Source organism: Anomaloglossus baeobatrachus, chromosome 5 (genome assembly GCF_048569485.1).
Source record: "Anomaloglossus baeobatrachus isolate aAnoBae1 chromosome 5, aAnoBae1.hap1, whole genome shotgun sequence".
Classification (NCBI taxonomy): Eukaryota; Metazoa; Chordata; class Amphibia; order Anura; family Aromobatidae; genus Anomaloglossus; species Anomaloglossus baeobatrachus.
Window position 1 is genome coordinate 440,820,119 of NC_134357.1, and position 25,641 is coordinate 440,845,759.

General features: G+C 45.5%; 1 protein-coding gene and 1 long non-coding RNA gene across 2 annotated transcripts in view; one reads left to right on the top strand and one right to left on the bottom strand.

Annotated features, from left to right (window-relative positions):
- Positions 1-9,564, top strand: part of NTSR1 (neurotensin receptor 1) — a 333,106-nt gene extending 323,542 nt beyond the window's left edge. Inside the window, exons 3-4 of the mRNA XM_075350413.1 lie at positions 904-994; positions 4,875-9,564. Coding sequence (XP_075206528.1) covers positions 904-994; positions 4,875-5,127 — 344 coding nt within the window. The 3' untranslated portion in view covers positions 5,128-9,564. The remainder of the gene's footprint in view (positions 1-903; positions 995-4,874) is intronic.
- Positions 1-25,641, bottom strand: part of LOC142311740 (uncharacterized) — a 441,604-nt gene that overhangs the window by 403,037 nt on the left and 12,926 nt on the right. The window contains exon 2 of the long non-coding RNA XR_012754292.1: positions 762-983. This is a non-coding gene — a long non-coding RNA (uncharacterized LOC142311740). The remainder of the gene's footprint in view (positions 1-761; positions 984-25,641) is intronic.

Sequence of the window (25,641 nt, forward strand, 5' to 3'; positions counted from 1 at the left end):
TTCACTGCCTTGGACCAGCAGTTACTTTCCCATTAGCGTGTTCACTATTGGATGTGTAGGATTTACCTATCAGTGCAATATGATCTCCAAAGGGTGGATAGAAGGCATTGTAATAAAGGGTAGGCATTATTCAGAATTATTTAGTAAACCTTTTTTAGGACCACTAAAATTTTGAGAAAAAAGTACCAATGTAGAAGCAGGGGCATAGGGGGGTTGAAAGGGACTTTTTGATTATTGCACGGGACCCCACTTCCCTATAAAAAAATAGACCTTGTGTAGTTTATGCAAGGATAAGTCTGCCTGCCAGTCACTTGGCCGAGTGAACACAAATTCCTTACATAATGTTATATGTAAAGTCAAGCATAAAAGATCTGCAAAGATCTGATTCTATAGTCACGCTAATGGTTAATGAACCTCCTCCACCTGCTGGCTTAGCTGGAACTTCTTTTGATTAGTAGGCCTGACGCAGCATCGGGAGTGTTGTGTGGGGCTTACTAATGAGAAGAGGCGGCAGGGTTGCTGGCAGGTAGGAGGAGGTTTGCTGGGCTCTTGTCCGACTCCCAACATGGCCAGTAGGCCAGGGTCCTGAATGATGTTCTATCTGCATTATAATAGACTGCAACTCAATTCTAGGCTGATCAGGAAATACCAAGAGCAGATATTGTCCAATGTGATATTATGCAGCTTCAAAACCATGGGAAAGAGGTGCAGGAACAGAGGGGTGGATTAGGGACTGCATACTTAAGGCGGTGGTCTCTGACCTGTGGTTCTGGAGATGCTGCCAAACTGCAACTTTCTGCATGACCTGCGTCCTGGAAGTTGTAGTATTGGAGATATCTGTTCAGCTTGATATGAATCATGATGATCTGGGAGATTCATTCTGTCCTTCTTTTTCTTCTTCAGGTGTGGTAGTCATTGCCTTTGTTGTCTGCTGGCTTCCATATCATGTGAGGCGTCTCATGTTCTGCTACGTACCAGAAGACCTTTGGACAGAGTAAGTATAACAATATCAATGTTTCAAAGAAGACCACCATTTGTAAAATACTAGGATAAATAGTCAAACAGTAGTAGCCTAACTCAACCTCAACATGTACACTAAACAAGGATGCTGACGTCAATGTCAAGATCTATAATTCTGCTTTTGCTAGATTCCCACTAGGCTGTATTATCCCACTTGCAAAAATACTACAACTCCTAGCACTCCTTGAAAGCCTCAATCACAGCTAGAGAGACATAGTTTGAAGACCTTATAGACTGCAGACATTCTTAGTGAAATAGGCTCATATCTGACAACCACATTCCCACACTGCTTCAAGTAAGGCAAAATCAATATCCACTCACCTACCAGGTTTCTGTGTGACTAGCCCTTTAAGAACTTCTATAAGTTCTCCATCATGGTCTTGTTAAACCTTTTAACTGCTCTCGGGCTGAAAAGGGACCATCATGGAGGACTTAAGATTAATAACATATTGTCAGGGTTGATCTAACTTGTTTTGTTTTGTTTTTTTGTGCCTCACCTACATTTTCTTGACACCAAGACATCAAGTATTCTAAATTATGGTTGGTAGATGTTTCTGCTCATCTCACCACCGGAAACTGAACCACTTGAATTCTTATAGCAGGCACTTCTAGACAAGAGAGTGAAGCTTGCCCTCTCTCCTAAAACCTTGGGCGTTATGGATTATGTGAAGGTGCACAGCATTTCAACGTTGGGTGGTGCTCAAATAGGGTCTCGACACTCATTTATATACTGCATTGGTGTTTAAAAGTTACTAATGACAAGCCATTAACTCTTAGGTTATGTTTCGGTCAATGCCATGACCTTCCTCAGACACTAGAATTATGATAGAGTCGAGAGATAAATTAGATAAAGCAGCCATGCCAAAATGGGACCTCTACACCATCACACCAGTGGAAGTCCCAACTTGCTAACATTGCCTCGTCCTATAAATCTATCACCCTACTCTATCGCAATCGCATTCTCTTAGGAAGGTTATTGTACTGAAACGTCGCCTAACAATTAATGTATTGCCATAAATACATCTTAAAAACCCTTCAAACATGTATGCGAGTGCCAAGTTTTTTGCAGCACTGATCATAAGGGGTTATGGAAATAGTCAAGTAATCAAAGATGTGTTACACACATGAGCTCTTATACTTTTGCTAAAAACTGTAAGAAAGGGCTTGGGTTTTTTTGCATATGTGCCGCCCCGGTGATGACCGGGGTGTTTGGATCCAGGATGGTCGTGGCTCGAGGGGTCCGGACCCGGGCTCGGCGGGCACTCAAACTGAAAAAGGGGATTATTTACAGGGGAAGTGTTCGTGACGCCACCTGCGGGGTACGGTAATGAGAGTACCGCCACTGCTGCAATGAGGACCAGGGCAGATGGTGGAGAGCAGCAAGGTTACAGTCCCTCCGCACAGAAGGGAAGGCCCTGGAGCTCGAGTGATAATGGGGGATGGAAGGGCAGAGTGCAGGGGCAAGCATACTCACTGCGGTGGTTGAGGTGTTGGATAGGTGGAGATGAAACGAGACACACACCGTTCTTGAACAAGTCTCTGTGAACAGCTGCTGCTGCCTGGAGCATGTCCAGGTCCCCGATACCACTAGTGTCACTAGTAGTCCAGAACTTGCCTCCGTGCACTGTTTGTGTCTGTGTGGGTCCCTATAGCTTGAAGCTGTAAGGGCCAGTTCTTCAGTCTTGGGTGAAGTCTTGCTCCTAAGGGCTGACACTTGGGACCTCAGTGGGTTGCTTTATTTGGAAAACCCTGTCCCCTGCGTTGTGCTGATGCCCTCAGTCTCTAAGCTTTAGGAAGGTCCCTGAAGGCCCCCTTCCTCTGCAGGTTGCCAGGATGTTGAATCGGTTCCTGACCTAGGGTCCTGTACCCGTCGTGCTCGGTATCGGTTAGCACTGTTGGTCCCTCTCTGGTGCCTGCAGGCCCTCTTAGACCGCATCTGTCGCTCTCCAGACCGACGTCCCTGAACCCAGTCACCGACTCCTCTGGTCCCGGACCACTGTCTGAGACCCAACTCTTGTCTTCCTAGCTCCCCGGGAGCTAACACTCCAGCTCCTCTCACTTTGAGAGCTGTTACTCATCTCTCTTGGTCCCTCCCATCCGTCTGTCTGACCCCCTAGGTGGGTGGCCCTGTTCCAGCTAGACCAACCAACTGGTGTGTCTGACAGGTCATGGGTGAGGTGTTGGTTGGGGTTTGTGGTGCTGATGGAAGTGACACCAGTTTCTGGGAACCTGGAACCATGGGGGGTAGGTCCTGCACCCTGGGCAAAAAGGATGCAGTTCCCTGCAGCACCCTGATGTACTCAGGGGCGCTACACATGTACCAACTTGGGCAGTGAGAGTAGTAGAGCCTCTCTAAAACCTTAAAGGTGGTGGCATGTTTCCTTTCTAGATTTCCTAGAATCCATGTATATGTGGTCTTCATATGGTACTCTTTGAAATTTAAATTGAGAATCCACCAGAAGTTTAAATACTTTTATGCCCAAAAATGACAAACTTATTATTTTGGGGGGGCATAAAAGTTTTTACATCGATTTTTCTGGCTAACATGGTACCACAATATAATTTTGTAGTGTACATCTCATAAAGCCTGAAAGTGTGCAACTGGTAGATGAATTTTTGACCAACCTCTGCATTGTTGGTGTTCACAATCTGTTGAGTTTCTTATCATAAACAGGTATTGAAAACGCTCTTATACACCACACGATAGACACTACTGGACAATAAACCCTCGCTATTAAACCACTGAACACGTTTGCTGCTCCTGTGAATCCTGCCCAATACCAGTCGACAAGACATAATGTTGGTCAAATATTGAGGAGCAACCCAAACATGTAAACTGCAGCCAGTGCCAGACTCTTTCCTTCCCGTATTGTGCCTTGGTTTAGTTATCAACTTAGAAAGCCAATTCAGTATGATCTAGCACAGGTGACGTGGAGTCTGGTTTTCAATCCCACAAATTTCTCACAGTGCACAATTTGTACTGAGTTGTTTAGCTTAATGGTAGGTGAGCAATGACACAGCGGTCAAGATTGTACATATAATATCTGAATGAACATTTTCCAAGCATCCAAAAATTTTAATTTCCTTATTAATATAAGGTGATGGAATTTCATCTATTTTTTTTACCCCTTCCTTGCTGGAAGATGACATAATCAGGAACTTTCTAGCAGTAAGACTCAAAACAGTCTGCTAGATCAGTGTCTCATGACTATAAGAAGGTATGGTGTTTAAGGCATGGTCAATATTACATCTGGAAGTCCTGTAGTTCCTGTGAATATTAGAATGAAGAAGGTCTAAATGTTACATGTAGAATAAAAGTTTAGAGAGGGTGCACTATCAAGTTTGAACCACAGGGTTTAGTATTACATTTCCAAGGTTCAGGTCAATGTGTCACTAAGTCATCATATTCAACGCTTGAGTCTATTGGTTGCAATGTTATTTTCAGAATTAGTAACTGAGTAAATTTTCCACAAGGCTGAGATAAGATTGGTTGAAGCACCAGAGCATAAATTTGGTATGGACAACTGTTTCTCGCCCCAAATGATTCCTATTACAGCCACATACAGAAGAGGCTTTACACAACCATTGTAATTGTTAGATATAGAGACAGCCAAGCAGAATTTTGTAGATAGAAGAACCCTGGGCAGGGATGGTGTCCAAAAGTGGTCACCTAGGTCTATTGATATCCCAGGGCACATGCTCTTTGTCCAAATACAATCTAGGTTTTCTTTGCAATACGTCTTGGACAAAGGTCTTCCAACACTCAGAGAGCCATCCACCACAATATACAAGCCACACCATCAAATCTCAAATACTAATATTATATGATGTAACCATATTTTTCTTACCCACAGTGAACTCCATGACTTCTACCATTACTTCTACATGTTGACCAACGTCCTCTTCTACGTCAGCTCTACTGTCAACCCAATACTCTACAACCTTGTATCTGCAAACTTTCGACAGATATTTGTTTCCACCCTCAGTTTTTTATGCCCACCATGGAGAAGGAAGAAAAAGCATCCCGGTTTTACCAGGAAATCCAACAGTATCTCTAGCACCAACCATACGTTCTCCACCCAGATCACCAGGGAAACTCCATACTGAAGACAAAACTTTTATGACTTGATCTTCTAAAAGTCCATGGTTCTCATTGTCAAAAGCGTCTAGAACATATTTTACCAGTACAGGCGCTGGAGACATCAACCTTCTTCAGAAGTTAAACTTATTTATCTCCAAATAAAATATCTATATATATTCAACCATTTGCACAAAACTGTAACCAGCAGAAGCATTGTCATCTGGAAAGTCCTCTATAGACATATGGATGCATGAGTTATGAATATAGTAGACATTACCGCTGTTTTTATGTGGTAGGATCTCTGACAAATCTTGCACTGGTCGTTATGAAGATGTTGGGTGTTCAATTCTTTTCATGATTTCTTGTAAGTGTACATTGCTTTTGGATAACAACCACTATGGCTGCCATTCCTTCATCCAACATGGGTAACACTCAGCTTTAGAAAACATCCAAAGGTTCAATTTGCCAATTTATGCAATAATATGAGCATTACAACTTATAGGGTTTTTTTCACTAGAATTGAAGCTAGCCAGGGTCTTGCTTTAGTAAAGCTCTGGCATGCAACTCATGGAAAATGTTGCATAGCATGCTGACCATGTAATACATGGACCAGAGAGGAAAGGTCTTAAGTGCAAGTGCTAAACCTATAAAAAGGTATAAAAACTATGTCAAGACATTCATAGACCTGATATTCTCATGTGGAGCAGAGAACCCTTGGGCTCTGACTGGCTTTAAGGTTTGGGTACAAATATGACATCTAACTAGTCCCCTTATGCTCGTTAGAGTTTGGTACTCAGTAAGGTACCTATCCAAATTTAAGTCCATGTAACCTAATAGGATATAAGGAAAAGGGGTTGTCGTAAACCCCTTTAGCTAGACAGATTCCTAACTGCACAATAGTGGTGATAACCCTCAAGAGACTGCATCGGAGGCAATATTGTTTGTTACATTCCCGAGAACTCTTGGTGTAGTCATTCTACAACATGGTAGAATTCAGTAGACCAGAAGCTTTTGGTCTAGGGGGGAGGAAATGATTGATTTTTTTTGTATATTATTTATGAGGCTTTTATGTTACAGTCGATGATGTGAAGTAAACCAAAAAGTACTGTGAGTCTCTAGACCTGAGGACCCCGCAGGCAAAGATGTTCTGTCAGTAATGCATAGACAGATGGTGATAGGGTTTGCGGTATCTGCTTTACCAAGCCATCCATTACTGTGAATGCCAGGACTCTGTAAATAACAGCTGACGGAGTAAGTTTGGGACCACTGATCTGCACCCTCCTTCATCCGCTCTGCAAATACTAGAAGAAAAATCCATTTCGGTACAGTAAACAGTAAGCATATGAGCAGGAAGAGAAGATGTACAGCGGGAGGGTAAACCAAGGCCAATATCACACAGTAATAGAGATTTTTTCCCATTACTGAATATATAAGTGAAGATGTGATGCTGACTTCACACTTTGTAGTAGTGGTCTCCAACCTACTGGCATGTTGTATTTAGGCAACACCAGATGAGCAACAGGTTTGAGACATCTAGACTTCTCTTTATGATATGTTGACCTTCCTCTTGCTATGACCAGTACGATCTGATGAGACACAAAAATAAGGTATTAGGTGTTATTATTATGATATTTTCTATGTCCAATTTTTTTTGTGAAACCCCAAAAGTATCAATGTCATGTTAACAATTGTGAAAAATAAGCTTAGAGTGCAATTCCAGTCATAAATGTAGGCATGTTGTAGCAGTATTTTCTTAGATACATAGAAGGCAGTATAATAATAACATATTGTATATAGTAGGAGGTATTATTGTAGATTTATGTTTGTACGTATATAAGGGCATTATTAGTGTAGTTATATCCTTGTATATGGAGAACAGTATTATATTAGTTATATTCTTGTACATATAGGTCAGTAGTATAGTAGTATTATTCTTATATATAGGGGTAGTATGATAGTAGTTATATTCTTGTATATAGGGGCAGTATTACAGTAGTTATATTCTTTAACATGGAGGCAGTATTATAGTACTTATATTCTTGTATATAGGAAACAGTATTATAGTAGTTATATACTTGAACATAGGAGCTGTATTATAGTAGCTATATTACTGTACATAGGGGCAGTATTATAGTAGTTATATTCTTATACATAGGGGCAGTATTTTAGTAGTTATATTCTTGTACATAGGAGCTGTATTATAGTAGCTAAATTTCTGTACATAGTGGGCAGTAATATAGTAGCTATATTCTTGTACATTGGGCAGTACTATAGTAGTTATATTCTTGTACATAGGGGCAGTGTTATAGTAGTTATATTCTTGTACATAGGAACAGTGTTATACTATTTATATTCTTGAACAAAAAAAAGGAAGAAAAAATTGGGCACTGCAGCGCAAAGGCTGTGGAGTGGAGTTGTACTTACAGACCTGGTATGTAGCTGTCAATGGATTAGATTAGCAACTCCAGGTGGTGCTCAGCCTGCAGCACAGTCACTGTTCTGAAGAATCCAAGCAAAGGAGGTAAGGCGGCATCTCACCATGAGTCAAAGCGCTTGTTACAGCGCGAAACGGCCGTTGTCCGCTTGCGCTCCTGCACTCCCCTCTCCCCCACATGCTGTAATTCACATGCTTTAAATAAAGCTGAAAAACCTCATGGTGAGATGCCGCCTTTCTTCCTTTGCTTCTATTTATATTCTCGTAAATAGGGGCAGTATTATAGTAGTTATATTTTTGTAGATGGGGCAGTATTATAGTAGTTATATTCTTTAACATAGCACAATTATAGTAGTTATAGTCTTAGAGATAAAGAAGAAAAATCACGGTATCGGCTGCGCTGCTAAAAATGTTCGTAGAGATGATGATATTATTCCAGAATTTTTATCTACAAAATATAAGCCACAACGCGTTTCGGGGATAAAAGCTCCCCCTTCCTCAGGTAGCCTAGGGCTTTTTAGCAGCGCAGCCGATACCGTGATTTTTCTTCTTTACCTCTAAATCTTCCATCTCCTGGCTGGAGTTCACGGGGCTGCTGCAGCTAATCCAAAATTTGCCTGGATGTGCCTGAATCCATCTACGCTTCTGAAGGGCCGGTGAGTCACCGGCATCGAGTTTACGGGTCCGTCCATCCCAAAGGAGGAGCTGCAGCCTAGCGCTGGTTTGGCGGCTGTACACTCCACGTGGGTTATCGATCGCGTGAGCGGCCGCCCGAGCAGGAATTCTTGCGGGCTGGAGAGGACGAGATCCCCGCTGATGCCATAGGGGTATGCCCTGGATTTCCCTTCGGCTGGTTCCCCAGTGTTGTACCTGATGTACAACGGGATCAGGTGAGTGTGGCCATCACACTGCAATCACATTAGTTTTTATCATTTGATTTTACACAGGAGCGCGCTTTTCTTTTATCTAGTAGTTATAGTCTTGTATAGAGGGGTAGTATATTAGTAGTTATATTGTACATAGGAGCAGTATTATAGTAGCTGTATTCCTGTACATAGGGGGTGGTATTATAGTAGCTATATTCTTGCACACAGGGGCAGTATTATAGTAGTTAAATTGTTGAACATAGGAACAGTGTTATACTATTTTAATCTTGTACATAGGGGCAGTATTATAGTAGTTATATTCTTGTACATAGAGGTAATATTATAGTAGTTATACTCTTGTACATAGGGGCAGTATTATAGTAGTTATACTCTTGTACATAGGGACAGTATAATAGTAGTTATACTCTTGTACATAGGGGTAGTATTATAGTAGTTATATTCTTGTACATAGGGGCAGTATTATAGTAGTTATTTTCTTTCATATAGTGGATAGTATTTATAATAGTTATAGTCTTGTATACAGGAGATAGTTTCTGAAAAGGGTAACGGACGATGACCATGACATGGATAATAAACATATTTGTTGCAAAAGCTGTTATAAAGATCAGTACTGACTGGAGTTGCACTTTAACCTATTTACTTGACAGTATACAAATATAATGTATTTCTTGCCTTGATATTGAGATATTATCGATATATCCATCATTCTGTGCTATAGTGATATTTTTTATTGTTTCATTAGTTGGGGTTATTATATTTTTATTCTCTGCATTTACTTTTGGTTGTGGGGTAAGGGAGACTTGCACTGTGCATGTATGTAGCAGAATCCTTGTGTTGAGTTGTGTTGTCTGATAAATATCTTTACAAGGAGCGAACGATATTACCAATACAAGTGTGTTTTGACTACTGATCCCCATAGGGGGCTGTCCAGGCCGGGTGATCTCTGGTTATGCCTCGCTGTACAGACTGATCATATAATGTAATGTATATAGTTGTTTTCCTCCATGTTCTTTTGTCTGTGACTTTTGCTTGCATTTCGATACTTGCACTTTATTTCTTCCGCCCATCTTCCTATTTATGTCAGATCAGATGGGTGTTGATGTTAATAAATATGTATGTTCAGCGTCCTGTCTAATAAATGTGAGAGATGTTTGTAAAGTAACTGACTTGATGGAGACATTCACTATGGAGATTAAATCTGTGTTATGCTCCATTCATTTTTTTTTCAGTACAGAGAAGACGTGATGTGCACATCCTGCTGTGAAGATTTCCATACATATGTTTCCACTAAGTGGAGACACGATGTTCCCCCGGTGAGCTTCAAAATCCAGTGGTCTCTGATACTTCTATACACTACAACTCCCAACATGATCACACTTAAGGCCTCTTTACACGCTGCGACATCGCTCAAGCAATCTCGTTGGGGTCACGGAATTTGTGAGGCACATCCGGCCGCTGTCTTTGCGTGTGACACCTATAAGCGATTTTGAATCGTCGCAAAAACGGTCAAAATCGCTCATCGGTGACATGCCCCCCTATTCTCGAATATCGCTGCTGCTCGGTGTACGAAGTAGTTCATCGCTCCTGCGGCAGCACACATCGCTATGTGTGACGCCACAGGAATAAGGAACCTCACCTTACCTGCGGCCGCCCGCAATGCGGAAGGAAGAAGGTGGGCGGGATGTTACGTCCCGCTCATCTCCGCCCCTCCGCTTCTATTGGGCGGCAGTTCAGTGACGCTGCTGTGACGTCGCTGTGACGCTGAATGAACCGCCCCCTTAGAAAGGAGGCAGTTCGCCGGTCACAGCGACGTCACAGAGCCGGTATGTGCGTGTGACGCTGCCGTAGCGATAATGTTCGCTACAGCAACGATCACACGATATCGCATGTACGATGGGGCAGGTGCTTTAGCGCTCGACATCGCTAGCAATTGCTAGCGATGTCGTAGCATGTAAAGCGGCCTTTATTCTATTATTCTCTCAACATAGAACAATTACCAACATGACCCGACCTTAGGAACTGACTACAATTCTGTAACACACGTGGCCCCCTGGCTCATAGCTTGTACTTATTGTAATGATGGTCATGGACAGGGCATGGTTAAGGAGGTTTTCCACTTTCACAAAGGTGGTGCTCAAACGATTGCTAAGCTTTAAAAACAACAAACACAGATGGTACTCACCCTCCCAGGGTCCAGCGCAGGTCTTTATCGCTGCTCATGCCGTCTACATCAGCAGAGCCGCTGACTTCAGTGATTGATTGCAGCCATAATTTGCGTTACAGTCGTGACATCACCAATGCAGCCAATAAACCAAGACCGAAGCAGCGGGGAGGGTGAACAACATCTGTTTTTGTTGCATAGTTATAACTATGCAATCACTTGGTACCACTTTTGTAAATGTGTAGGAGAGTGACCTATGACTTGCAACCCCCTGAAGACGTCAGTACTTTATCAGAGTGTATAATGTGTTTTTCTACGGTAAGATGTTTACGTTCCCTGTGTATGTGTCTATGGGCACAGTGCTGGTTTCCCTAGTTGGAAGGGGAAGCTTAAGCCTCAGGTATAGTGACAGGGCTGAGAGGGTTAACGTGAGAAGCTGGCCCACTGTGAAGGGAATATAATGTTGGATATTTGTTGATTTTATGTAGTTAAGACTTAAGCTGGCGTTACACACTACGATTTATCTGACGATATGTCGTCAGGGTCACGGTTTCCGTGACGCACATCCAGCATCGTTAGCGACGTCGTTGCGTGTGACACCTACGAGCGACTCCAAATGATCGCAAATAGGTTGAAAATCGTTGATTGTTGACACATCGTTCAGTTTCAAAATATTGTTCGTCGTTTGGATCGAAGCAGACATATTGGTACGTTTGACACCCTGCCAACGATGAACAACATTCAAAAGACCGCCTTGGTCAAACAATATATCGCTGAACAATGTTGCGTCGTTTTTGAGATCGTTACGTGTGACCGCTAATAAACTACCTATGTGCGACCTCGGCAAAACGTAACAACGATCTGGGCGTGTCACATTGTTTAAGAGATCGTCAGATAATCGTAGCGTGTAAAGCGGCCTTTAGAGTTAGAAGTAGATTTGAGTGTGATGAGTTAGTGTGGCATGGAAAGTCACCAAGGCATAAGTAACGGGCAAGAGGAAGCAAAGGTGACCGGGACCGAATTGTAGCTTAAAGCTCCTTGGAGGCGAATTGAAGGACCAGAAAGCACCCCCCATCAAAGAAGGCTAATGCGGACAGTCGTGAGTCAGTTGACTGATGGTCACTAATACTGGGCAAATCGACTCGAGGAGTGATCCCACAGAAGTAGCATAGCCGGGTAGGGTAGACAGCTTATCAAAGCTTATCTGGACAGCTTATCAAAAAATCACAGACAATGTTTTTTTATGGACACATTGGAAAAACAATAAATCATTAGGATTATGTGATCCATGCCTACAATCCATAATTCTGATATGAGAACATCAGCTGCATTCACTGTAAACTGTAAAATTATGGCAGTTACAGCCCAAATAATCTGTGTATGTTTTTTCAGCTTAAAAAGACATTACAGATGCCTTCAATTGTTTTAAGGAACAGGGCAAAAAAGTGCCCAATTTTTATGGACTGTACTGGAATTTCTAGACAGTGGGCAACCCAGGTGGTTATATTACAACTGAGACAGTCTATATTCTTGCCCAGTTACACTCATAACAGATGATTCAGGGCACAATTTGTCTGGGAGACATGTAGTAGGTGGGGCTGCGCCCCAACAGTTATATGTACCATGTTTTGTAGACTATTGAATATTATAAGATGTATATGTAACGCCCCTGGACTATCAGGTCGTCACAGGGTACTGCACAAATTGCCCTTCCGAGCAGTATTCCAAGTCCCTCATGGTTCTGGGTCCCTATCTGACAGTGTTGCCTCCAACAGCAAATCAAATCTTAGATACACACTGCACCACACCCACCAAGCACACCAGTGGACGGCTTGAGTGGAATAGAGTCGCCCACCTGGGGGGTCAGGGAGGGGAGGTGAAGAGTGTAGTCAGTAAGTGAGGAGTGAGTTAGAGAGTTGGTCGGTGAGAGGAGGTTGGGAGTGGTGGCTCCCAAGAGAAGCTGTCTAGGTTGCAGACGGAAGTCTGCACCTAGAGGACTCTGACCCCCGGTTGCAGGGGATTGCGGCTAGGTGCCTGGATCTGTCAAGGAGGACGGTCAGTAGCCTGGCACTGTCACCGGTCCGGAACTGAAGGCACGGCGGGGTACATGGACCCTAGATCGGGGAGAAGCTTCAGGCAACCCAGCAATAAACCTGAGGAGAACAGAGCCTTTATGACCTGTTCCCACCCACTCCAGAATTGGGGCAGTAGCGCAACAAGGGGGATAGGGCCTTCCAAACAAGCGGACCAGAAAAATCCCAAGCGTGAGCCATGAGAGCAGGCTCCCACACTTAGCCACAGTGGGCAGCAGGGCCCGGAAAGTTTCAGACTACTGGGTCACTACATTGAAGTTAAACTTAGTGCCAGGAGGCAGGTCACGGATCACCAGGCAACACTGTAGGGGGTGGGACCTGGACAAGCTCCCCTCAAGCAGCAATGATACCCCGAGATTTGGTTTACCCGGTTGTCAGCGTCTGCTTATTGACTGAGTGAGTCCCTGAGTGGTCCCTGCATCCCACAGGCTTCTCACAGAGTCCTAGGGCCTTCCCCTACTCGTGGAGGGCAACGACACTTTGCTGCCCCATTCCATCACCCCGGGTACTCCCATCGTCAGCGGCGGTATCCCTTCATTACCGTACACCATGAGTGGCATAACGAACTATAACTCCCCTGTAAATAACTCCCCTTTTTACATTTAGAAGTGGCCCCAAGTCCCCTGGTCCGTAGACCCTCGAGCCACAAGTCACCACATGGATCCGAGCGGTTCGATCTGCTGCAGGGGTGGCACATATATGTTTTTTTTTTTAATAGCTGCCGTCTAGCGGCCAGTTGTCTTCAGATTAGATGTTAGATAAGACAGGTTAAGGTAGTGGAAGGGAGGAGTGGCAGATAGCGGGAAAGAGGACAGAAGGGAAGTCTCGAGATGGGACCAGTAGGGAATAGGGTTCAAGGGTGGTCTCAGTGTGAGGGATAGTCAGGGAACCCCGAGGTAACCTGGAGAGGTCTGGAGCCTATGGCTCACCCCAACTGGCTTAGCGAGTCGCCCAGCTAGAGAGCCGTCGGGGGCCCATAATCGGACAAAGGTGAACAGAGATGGGGGAAGGAGGCACAGACCCCGTGGTGCTTGAGGATGAGATCCAAGATAGCGGGAAGCAGGTCAAGGAGCAGTACCCCACACTGGAAGGAAAGAAGGAAAGGATGGCTATGTCTGTCATAACGATGTGAAGAATAAATGTGAACAATTCTGGTTGGCTAAGCAAACTCTGGTGTTGCGTTTGTTACTATCTGTCTACGACCATGAATGCCAGCAGAGTGATGGACACTGGCATGAAGAATTCAGTAAGTATTATGCACCCCACCAGAAGTCACATCCGTACACAGTGTCTCCTTGATAGTGGAGTGTGGCGCCTGATCGGCTCGGCGCCCCCCTCCTTCAAACACACTCTTCCTCCTAAGTTCTCCTGACATGGGTCACACTCTCCAGGCTATTGAAAAGCTCATCACCACCAACCACAGAACCAATAAACATCCCAACTATATCATACTTTGTAAATGTGGCGCCCCTGACCTGGTCAGGCACCACTGAGTACTGCACCCATGCTGGGGACAGTACAATACAGGTAATCCAGAAGGCTGACTGGGGTGTGGAACACAGGCGCATAGTGATCAGGTCTCACACATGTACCCATGAGAGGACCCCTGGGGATCCCAGGAGGGGGAAAAGCCTTCACCTTCACTGGAATAGTGGAGGGGGCCAAAAGCCTCCATCTCCTCTCAAGGGGTGTGGTAAGAGAGTCTGGTTGCTAGGTGGCGTAGGCAGGCACAAAAGGGAAAAGAGAAGGAGGAGTAAACAGTCAAGGGTCTGCAGCAGAGTGTGGAGGAGTGAGGAGCAGGAAAGTGAAGCTCAGACAGGAGCAGCAGTGAAGGTCCCAGATGTGAGCCGGTTCAGAGCAGAGTCCAGGGAGCTCCGAGGAGAGCTGACCCCTTCCCCTGGGCTGCTGTAGTCTTACAGCGTCCGCGCAGTGGCTACCGACGGGGGAGAACGGTCACCTAGGAGTGCTACCCGAAACCCATCTCAGCTAGAGAGAAGAGCACGGAGTGGGAAGTAAGGAGACTGCTAGAGAGTACCAGGCCCAAACGGGCGGCAGATCCCGAAGCGGAGATAGATCCAGCTTTCTTTTGCTAAACCTGCCGGTGTGGGGCTCTCAAAGCCCACGCCACAACACCACCAAAGCCGCAGCCACGTAGCCACAGTTAGGGCCCATAGGTCACAGGAGGCAAGAAGCTGGAGTGATCTGGCCCAGGCGACAAGCACACGGCAAACGAAGGGGAGAGAGGCTTCAGCATCTTCCCTGGGTGACCCCCATAGGGACTCAAAGTCGGGGTTACCCCAAACCACCAAGGGCTAAGGAAGGCGAGTTAGTAGTCACCCTCACAAGTCAGCCTGAAGGACACCTGGTTCCCACTTGGTTCATCCCAGCTACGCCCGGGTCACTCACCCTGCCATCAACTGTGAGTAAAAACCTTGAAAGACATCCTGCCTGTGTTGAGTCATTCTGCGCCTTGTAGTTCTACACATCTACACAGGGCCCTGGGGCTTGCCTCACTCTCAGGAGGCTACTACAACTGGCTGCACCCACCATCAGCCCCAGGCATCCCTTAACCTGCAGTGGCGGTCCCCACTGACCGCAATACTGAGAGTGGCGTCACGACAAGAAGAAGATCTCCTACCTGTGACAAGATCCAGCCGAGTGGAGTCCCTGAAGGTAATGCACCGACACTGCACTTGTGGGGCTTCACATAAAAAAAAAACAAACACTCGTACGACAAAAATTGACATGCAAACGAGCCCAGATAGCACCCTTACCTATCATAGCCCATGGGGTAGTTCACATCTGATTAATTTCCTTGGACCAAGTGGACAAAAGCACTGAGACTTGTCCTATGTTGATCTAAGGAGTACTTTGCACGCTGCGACATCGCTAGCCGATTGTAGCGATGCCGAGAGCGATAGTCCCCGCCCCTGTCGCAGATGCGATATCTTGTGATAGCTGCCATAGTGAACATTATCGCTACAGCAGCTTCACATGGACTTACCTGCCCTGCGACATCGGTCTGGCCGGCGACCCGCCTCCTTCCTAAGGGAGCGGGTCGTGCGGCGTCATAGCGACGTCACACGGCAGGCAGCCAATAGAAGCGGAGGGGCGGAGATGAGCGGGACGTAAACATCCCGCCCACCTACTTCCTTCCTCATTGCAGGCGGGATGCAGGTAAGGAGATGTTCCTCGCTCCTGCGGCTTCATACACAGCGATGTGTGCTGCCGCAGGAACAAGGAACAACATCGTACCTGTCGCTGCAGCGAAATTATGTAAATGACCGACACTACACAGATCACCGATTTACGACGCTTTTGCGATCGTTTATCGGTGCTTCTAGGCTTTACACGTTGCGACGTCGTTACCGGCGCCGGATGTGCGTCACTTTCAATTTGACCCTAACGAGATCGCAGTAGCAAACGTGCAAAGTACCCCTAAGTGTCAGATCAAACTCGCCAATGCAAGTCTATGTGTCTGTGAAAAAAATCATACAGCACTTGCATGCTATCCATATTGGGTGATTACCTGGCACACTATGCTAACCGGTCTGCAGTTTGACATTTCATGTAACAATCGCTTCTTTATGGACACTCTTGAGCTGAGTCACATTTCTATAGATGGGAATTTTTTCTCCATTGTATCAAGATTGCTAAACAAAATCAATCAATAAACATGGAGTTAGTAAATGAAGTCACACCCGATACAGGTCACAAGATAGGAATGGTGCTAATGATTCCTATTTTTGATTAGGACAGATCTGCTGTTATCTCCCCTATCCAGGATGGAGAATTGGTTCACAAGATGTAATAACGGCCCCGTGAAGAACAAGACCACCAGGAGGGTGGTAAAGTGTTCAGTCATATGGAGATTATACTCCAGTCCACTTTAGTACGCTCTCACCCTACTGTACTAATATACTTCTCATCTGTGAATATTGACTCTCATGTCTCTATAAACCACTGGTAAACTATGTTCACACGTTGCCTTTTTGCAGCCTTTGTATTCCAGGTCTTTTAATGTAAATTAAAAGCTGCTTCTTACAGTACTAGCAAAAGCTGTGAAACTTCAGAAAGCTCGTCCACACTCTTGTTCTTCACTTAAAGCACACCAATCACCAGGATTTTCCTATATAAACTAAAGCCAGTGCTATACTGGCACTATCATGCAGATTCTATACATACCGTTAGTTGTGAGATTGGTTGTATAGTTTTTGAAATACAGGCAAGTAAAGTTACAGAAATGTACAGCTTTTTGATTGGCAGCAGCTGCCGAATAGCTAATATGTGGGTTGGGTTTTGCTCTCTATTCCAGCTTGTCTGCCTGCCTGGCCTCTGTAGATGCTAGATTGTGTTATTTGGAAAAAATGCAATATGTAAACATACTTAGGCCATGTACACATATTGAGTGTTAGGTGACTCTTTTACCTCAGTATTTGTAGCCAAAACCCAGAGTGGCGCAATCAGAGGAAAAGTATAATAGAATCACGGGCACCACTTCTGTATTTTTCCCCCACTCCTTGTTTTGGCTACAAATACTGCGGTAAAAAACCTCACGAAATACTCAACGTGTGCACATGGCCTTAGGGGCACTTTGCACACTACGACATCGCAGGTGCGATGTCGGTTGGGTCAAATTGAAAGTGACGCACATCCGGTGTCGCAGGCGATATCGTAGTGTGTAAAGCCTTTTTGATACGATTAACGAGCGCAAAATCGTCGTAATCGTATCATCGGTGTAGCGTCGGTCATTTCCATAATTTGGAAATGACCAATGTTACGATATTGTTCCTCGTTCCAGCGGCATCACACATTGCTGTGTGTGAAGCAGCAGGAGCGAGGAACATCTCCTACCTTCGTCCTGCGGCTCACGCCAGCTATGCGGAGGTGGGTGGGATGTTTATGTCCCGCTCATCTCCGCCCCTCCGCTTCTATTGGCCGCCTGCCGTGTGACGTCGCTATGACGCCGCACGACCCGCCCCCTTAATAAGGAGGCGGTTCGCCGGCCAGAGCGACGTTGCAGGGCAGGTAAGTGCGTGTGAAGCTGCCGTAGCGTTAATGTTCGCTACGCTAGCTATCACCATGATATCGCAGCTGCGAAGGGGGCGGGGACTATCGCGCTCGGCATCGCAAGCATCGGCTTGCGATGTCGTAGTGTGCAAAGTGCCCCTTAGTGTTGTAATGAATACATAAAATTCACCATATTTTTGCAACCTTATACTCAGAGTTGAGAAAATGGGGGCCACGATGCCGTAACCATTAGGTAGGTCATAGGCTGTTTCTCTAGTCCAAGATGGATGGTAAATGTAAAGGTGAACAGTCTTGAGAATTAGAACTATGCACGGCCCTTTTACCTCAGGATGAAGCAACCTGTACCCCCAGGTGCCCCACTCCCCAATGTGCTCCCCCATAGCTATCTATTAGTGATGAGCGAGCATGCTTGTAACTACTCGGTACTCGCACGAGTATCACTGTACTCGGGCTGCTCGGCGGGTACCGAGTAATTTTGCAATACTCGTGCTTTACTCGTGGTCTTCATCCCTGCATGTTGGCGCTCTTTTGAGAGCCAGCCCTCATGCAGGGATTGGCTGGCAGACCACTGCAATGCCACAGCCCTGTTAGTTGTGGAATTGCAGTGATTGGCCGGCCTGCACAGCGTGACCGAGCCTTTATACCGGCCGGCGCGCTGTGCTCTGTACACAGCCATCTCATATTCCCTGCTTTCCACGCCCACAGGCGCCTATGATTGGTTGCAGTGAGACACGCCCCCACGCTGAGTGACAGGTGTCACACTGCACCCAATCACAGCAGCCGGTGGGCGTGTCTATACTGTGCAGTAAAATAAATAAATAAATAATTAAAAAAACGGCGTGCGGTTCCCCCCAATTTTAATACCAGCCAGATAAAGCCATACAGCTGAAGGCTGGTATTCTCAGGATGGGAAGCCCCACGTTATGGGGAGCCCCCCACCCTAACAATATCAGTCAGCAGCTGGCCAGAATTGCCGCATACATTATATGCGACAATTCTGGGGCTGTACCCGGCTCTTCCCGATTTACCCTGGTGCGTTGGCAAATCGGGGTAATAAGGAGTTATTGGAAGCCCATAGCTGCCACTAAGTCCTAGATTAATCATGTCATGCGTCTATGAGACACCCTCCATGATTAATCTGTAAGTTACAGTAAATAAACACACACACACACCAGAAAAAATCCTTTATTAGAAATAAAAAACACACACATATACCCTGGTTCACCACTTTAATCAGCCCGAAAAAGCCCTCCTTGTCCGGCGTAATCCAGGATGATCCAGCGTCGCATCCAGCGCTGCTGCATGGAGGTGACCGGAGCCGCAGCAGACACCGCCGCTCCGGTCACCTCCACACAGCAAATGAACACAGCCGCGCGATCAGCTGCTGTCACTGAGGTTACCCGCTGTCACCGCTGCATCCACCGGTGGCCGCGGGTAACCTCAGTGACAGCAGCTGATCGCGCGGCTGTCTTCATTTGCTGTGTGGAGGTGACCGGAGCGGCTGTGTGTGCTGCGGCTCCGGTCACCTCCATGCAGCAGCGCTGGATGCGACGCTGGATCATCCTGGATTACGCCGGACATGGAGGGCTTTTTCGGGCTGATTAAAGTGGTGAACCAGGGTATATGTGTGTGTTTTTATTTCTAATAAAGGATTTTTTCTGGTGTGTGTGTGTTTATTTACTGTAACTTACAGATTAATCATGGAGGGTGTCTCATAGACGCCTGACATGATTAATCTAGGACTTATTGGCAGCTATGGGCTGCCAATAACTCCTTATTACCCCGATTTGCCAACGCACCAGGGCAAATCGGGAAGAGCCGGGTACAGTCCCAGAACTGTCGCATATAATGTATGCGGCAATTCTGGGCGGCTGTTGGCTGATATTGTTAGGGTGGGGGGCTCCCCATAACGTGGAGCTCCCCATCCTGAGAATACCAGCCTTCAGCCGTATGGCTTTATCTGGCTGGTTTTAAAAATGGGGGGAACCGCACGCCGTTTTTTTTAATTATTTATTAATTTTAATTATTAATTTTAATTATTTATTAAATAATTAAAAAAAACGGCGTGCGGTTCCCCCCATTTTTAAAACCAGCCAGATAAAGCCATACGGCTGAAGGCTGGTATTCTCAGGATGGGGAGCTCCACGTTATGGGGAGCCCCCCACCCTAACAATATCAGCCAACAGCTGCCCAGAATTGCCGCATACATTATATGCGACAGTTCTGGGACTGTACCCGGCTCTTCCCGATTTACCCTGGTGCGTTGGCAAATCGGGGTAATAAGGAGTTAATGGCAGCCCATAGCTGCCACTAAATCCTAGATTAATCATGTCAGGCGTCTCCCCGAGATTCCTTCCATGATTAATCTGTAAATTACAGTTAAAAAACACACACACCCGAAAAATCCTTTATTAGAAATAAAAAACACTAACAAAGTCCCTCATTACCAATTTATTAACCCCGACAAACCCTCCATGTCCGGCGTACTCCACGGACTCCGGCGTCGCGTCCAGCTCTGCTGCATGGAAGTGACAGGAGCTGCAGAAGACACCGCCGCTCCGGTCACCTCCACGCAGCTAATGAAGACAGCCGTGCGATCAGCTGAGCTGTCACTGAGGTTACCCGCTGTCACTGGATCCAGTGACGGCGGGTAACCTCAGTGACAGCTCAGCTGATCGCGCTACTCACCTCATTTGCTGCGTGGAAGTGACCGGAGCGGCGGTGTCTTCTGCAGCTCCGGTCACCTCTATGCAGCAGCGCAGGATGCGACGCTGGAACATCCTGGATGACGCCGGACATGGAGGGCTTTTTGGGGCTGATTAAAGTGGTGAACCAGGGAATGTGTGTGTGTTTTTTATTTCTAATAAAGGATTTTTTCGGGTGTGTGTGTTTATTTACTGTAACTTACAGATTAATCATGGAGGGTGTCTCATAGACGCCTGACATGATTAATCTAGGATTTAGTGGCAGCTATGGGCTGCCATTAACTCCTTATTACCCCGATTTGCCAAAGCACCAGGGCAAATCGGGAAGAGCCGGGTACAGCCCCAGAACTGTCGCATATAATGTATGCGGCAATTCTGGGCGGCTGCTGACTGATATTGTTAGGCTGGGGGGCTCCCCATAACGTGGAGCTCCCCATCCTGAGAATACCAGCCTTCAGCCGTATGGCTTTATCTGGCTGGCATTAAAATGGGGGGGACCGCTCGCCGTTTTTTTTTAATTATTTATTAATTTATTTTACTGCACAGTATAGACACGCCCACCGGCTGCTGTGATTGGGTGCAGTGTGACACCTGTCACTCAGCGTGGGGGCGTGTCTCACTGCAACCAATCATAGGCACCGGTGGGCGGGGAAAGCAGGGAATAGGAGATTGTTTAATGAGCGGCCGGCTTTTTCAAAATAGTAAAAGCCGCCGGTCACCTCCACGCAGCTAATGAAGGGAATAGCGCGATCAGCTGCTGTCAGTCAGGTAACTCCCGGCCACCGCTGGATCCAGCGGTGCCGCGATTAACCTCAGTGACAGCAGCTGATCGCTCTACTCACCTCAGTTGGTGCATGGAGCTGACTGGAGCGGCGGTGAGTAGCGCGATCAGCTGAGCTGTCACTGAGGTTACCCGCGGCCACCGCTGCATCCACCGCTGGATCCAGGTAACCTCAGTGACAGCTCAGCTGATCGCGCTACTCATCTCATTAGCTGCGTGGAGGTGACCGGAGCGGCGGTGTCTTCTGCAGCTCCTGTCACTTCCATGCAGCAGAGCTGGACGCGACGCTGGAGGACTGTGGAGTACGCCGGACATGGAGGGTTTGTCGGGGTTAATAAATTGGTAATGAGGGACTTTGTTAGTGTTTTTTATTTCTAATAAAGGATTTTTCGGGTGTGTATGTTTTTTAACTGTAATTTACAGATTAATCATGGAAGGAATCTCGGGGAGACGCCTGACATGATTAATCTAGGATTTAGTGGCAGCTATGGGCTGCCATTAACTCCTTATTACCCCGATTTGCCAACGCACCAGGGTAAATCGGGAAGAGCCGGGTACAGCCCCAGAACTGTCGCATCTAATGTATGCGGCAATTCTGGGCGGCTGCTGACTGATATTGTTAGGGTGGGGGGCTCCCCATAACGTGGAGCTCCCCATCCTGAGAATACCAGCCTTCAGCCGTATGGCTTTATCTGGCTGGTATTAAAATTGGGGGGACCGCATGCCGTTTTTTTTAATTATTTAATTATTTATTTCACTGCACAGTATACACACACCGGCTGCTGTGATTGGTTGCAGTGAGACAGCTGTCACTCAGTGTGGGAGCGTGTCTCACTGCAACCAATCATAGGCGCCGAAAAGCAGGACAGCAGGGAATAGGAGATTGATTAATGAGCGGCCGGCTTTTTCAAAAGAGGAAAAGCCACCGGAGTTTGAACAGCTGTGCAGCGCCGCGGCAGTGATCGGGGAACGGTAAGTAAGAGAGAGGGGGGGGAACTGACCGACAGACTGTGAGAGGGGGACAGACAAGACAGAGAGAGACAGACCGACGGACTGAGGGAGATAGAATAAAAAAAAAAAAATGACCGACATCGCTAGTAAAAAGCACAAAACGTGCGTTTTGGACATCGGAGTGCCACACAAGGTTTTCATGTAAAATCTTTCATGTATTAATCTCAAAAAGTAACATACACCAGCTCTATCTCACTATTGAGTATGTGCCCTTAACATTTCCGCCATGAAAATTCATTTTGGTGTCATTTTGGAAGGTTTTCTGGTGAGTCCGTAAAAATGGCGTAAAACTCGGACAAAATTGTTCACAGCTGTGACTTTTGAGTGATAAATGCTTCAAGGGGTCTTCCCCATGCTGATGCCATGTCATTTGAGCACTCTTCTGAGACTTTTGTGACATTTTTAGGGTTTCTCCATGCTGCCGGGGGGTCATTTCACAAAAATACTCGGGTCTCCCATAGGATAACATTGGGCTCGGTGCTCGGGCCGAGTACACGAGTATCTTGGGAGGCTCGGCCCGAGCTTCGAGCACCCGAGCTTTTTAGTACTCGCTCATCACTACTATCTATATAATCTTGGCAAGTCACAGTTTCAGGGCTTCAAAAAGAAAAAATAAATCTGTAAAACTATTATCAGACAAGGGAAGAGTTAAAAAAAAAATATGAATCCCATTGTGAGGCCGGTATCCTGGGCGACTGGCGATACGTTCCTATTGAGAAACACGTAGGATGCCTGCCTGTATTTCTATGTATTTGGGCTGCAGTGTAGATCCAGAGCCGTACAATGGATTGTTGTCAGTGACAACCGGCTGCCACAAAGAAACTCCCCATCAGGCCTTGCTCAATAGTTAGTCCTGTACAAGAACCACAATGTGGCCGGAACCGCGAGGCTTTGGATACACGATAATAACCTGTAGCTAATTGTATGAATGGATCATAATGAACTATCTGTACAACATGCAAAGATTGGGATTAACAAAGGAGGAGATTAGCACTGAACTGGTAATACTATAACAGTGTGTGCCACAATATCATGTCACCAATTTATCAATTAAGATAAAAGGACCAATGACTTTAATGGGATTCTTCAGGATTAGAAGGACATTGCTATTTCCCGGCCGGGCGCCACACCGGTCCATGGGTTGATTATGTTATTGCAGCTCATCAATATTAAAATTTATGGGATTAAGCTGCAACACTAGACATAACCCATAGACAAGTGTGATGCTATTTTTGTAATAAAGTAGACAGGTTATGCTAATCTTGGGACATGAATACATAAAACCAATACACAATTCACGCTGAACGTCACAGGTCCCATCAAAACTACATGCTGAAGGTCACTACTAAAGTCAAGTAGAGCATTCGCACCGCATCCATCCACCTTATTAAAGCACCACTCAAGCATTTTTTTTTATCCTTTGACCCCTGTCAATTACTCAGCTTCTGGTGGCTTCATCTTTTTCCAGCGTCACTTCAGTCGGTCTCCTGCGATTTGTGACATGACAGCAGGTCCAGTGTTTCATGGTCACAACTCAATATAGGTCTATGAGAGCATCGTTCTTGCTCCCATAGATTTGCATTGATACCTTGTTGCGTAACTTCTAATTTCTGGACACTTAGAAGTTACAGTCACAAGATAGCACCGTGGGATCGAAGCAGCGTTGGTAAAGAGTGAAGCCGACGGAACAAGAGTACAGGGGACTAAAGCACCATTCCAGTGCTGAAAAAATAAACGCCAAATATATTGTCCGGCCTAAGAAAAACAAGTGTGATATGTCAATGAGGACATTCAACATTGGCTCTGTGGGGGTCACAACTAACAACAACACATCCAGGCCCATGACACTATCAAAAGTGTATACTGCCCCTTCACCAACTGGGTCTGGACCTCATTGTACTATAGGAGATTATCTTTGTGGTCTTTTTCCTTCTGAGCTATCTCCGTACTACTACGGAGTACTATCAAAGTACTGACTGCAATGCACACACTGGATAAGGGTCTCCTAAACCGAACTACACAGATTCATCTACATATATGAAGTTGTTGAGTTAAGGTCTGGAGACCCGTGGCTCTTCCATATAAGGAGTGGACCATCTTTCACGGACGTCTGTATTTGACGTTAAAAACATTTTGTATTCTGCAGTAAAAAAAAAGTTATCAAGTAATTTGGGCAATTTTCATGTTTTGCATTAGGAAGGCCCAGAAGTCCTTCTGTACCTTACAAGCAGGTTGACCAAATGTTCTGTGTTTCTAGGTTCTCCTTGACCAACCTAATACTGAACCTTGGCCTTACTAATTAGAAGTCTCTCTATCCTCACCCCCTCTCTGGCAGCTAATCAATGGACCTCTCTATGGGCGCCCCCTCAGTCTTCCTCTGTAACTGCGTCACTACCAATGATACAAGAATACAAGAGTAGGACGCCTCTATTGACCACAGGCATATGCCCAACTGCCACATGTTTGGCACAAACTACATGACATATCTAGCGGTGTAACTTGAAGCTTGTGGACTCCAAAGCAAAATCCCCAACATGGCCCCCAACTATCACAGGTCTTTAACCCCTTAGTGACGGAGCTAATTTTCACCTTAATGACCAGACCAAATTTTGCAATTCTGACCAGTGTCACTTCATGAGGTTATAACTCTGGAACGCTTCAACGGATCCTGGTGATTTTGAGATTGTTTTTTCATCACATATTGGACTTCATTTTAGTACCAAATTTAGGACAATATTTTTTGCGTTTATTTATGAAAAAAATTGAATTTTGGCAAAAATTTTGAAAATTTAGCAATTTTCAACTTTTGAATTTTTATACCGTTAAACCAGAGATTTCTGTGACACAAAATAGTTAATAAATAACATTTCCCACATGTCTACTTTACATCAGCACAATTTTGGAAGCAAAATTTTTTTTTGTTAGGAAGTTAGAAGAGTTCAAAGTTTATCAGCGATTTCTCATTTTTACATCAAAATTTACAAAACCATTTTTTTAGGGACCACATCACATTTGAAGTGACTTCATTAGGCCTAGATGACAGAAAATACCCAAAAGTGACACCATTCTAAAAACTGCACCCCTCAAAGTACTCAAAACCACATTCAAGAAGTTTATTAACCCTTCAGGTGCTTCACATGAACAAAAGCAATGTGGAATGAAAAAAAGCAAAAATTAAATTTTACCTAAAAATGTTGCTCTAACCCAAATTTATTCACTTTTAGAAGAAATAACACAACAAAATGGACCACAAAACTTGTTCCCCACTTTCTTATGAGCGCGGTGATACCTCACATGTGGTCTGAAACCTTTGTTTGGACAAATGGGAGGGCTTGGAACGAAAGGAGCAATATTTGAATTTTGGAAAGGAAATTTGGCTGAAAAAGATTGCGGGCACCATGTCGCATTTGGAGGTCCCCTAAGGTACCTAAACAGCA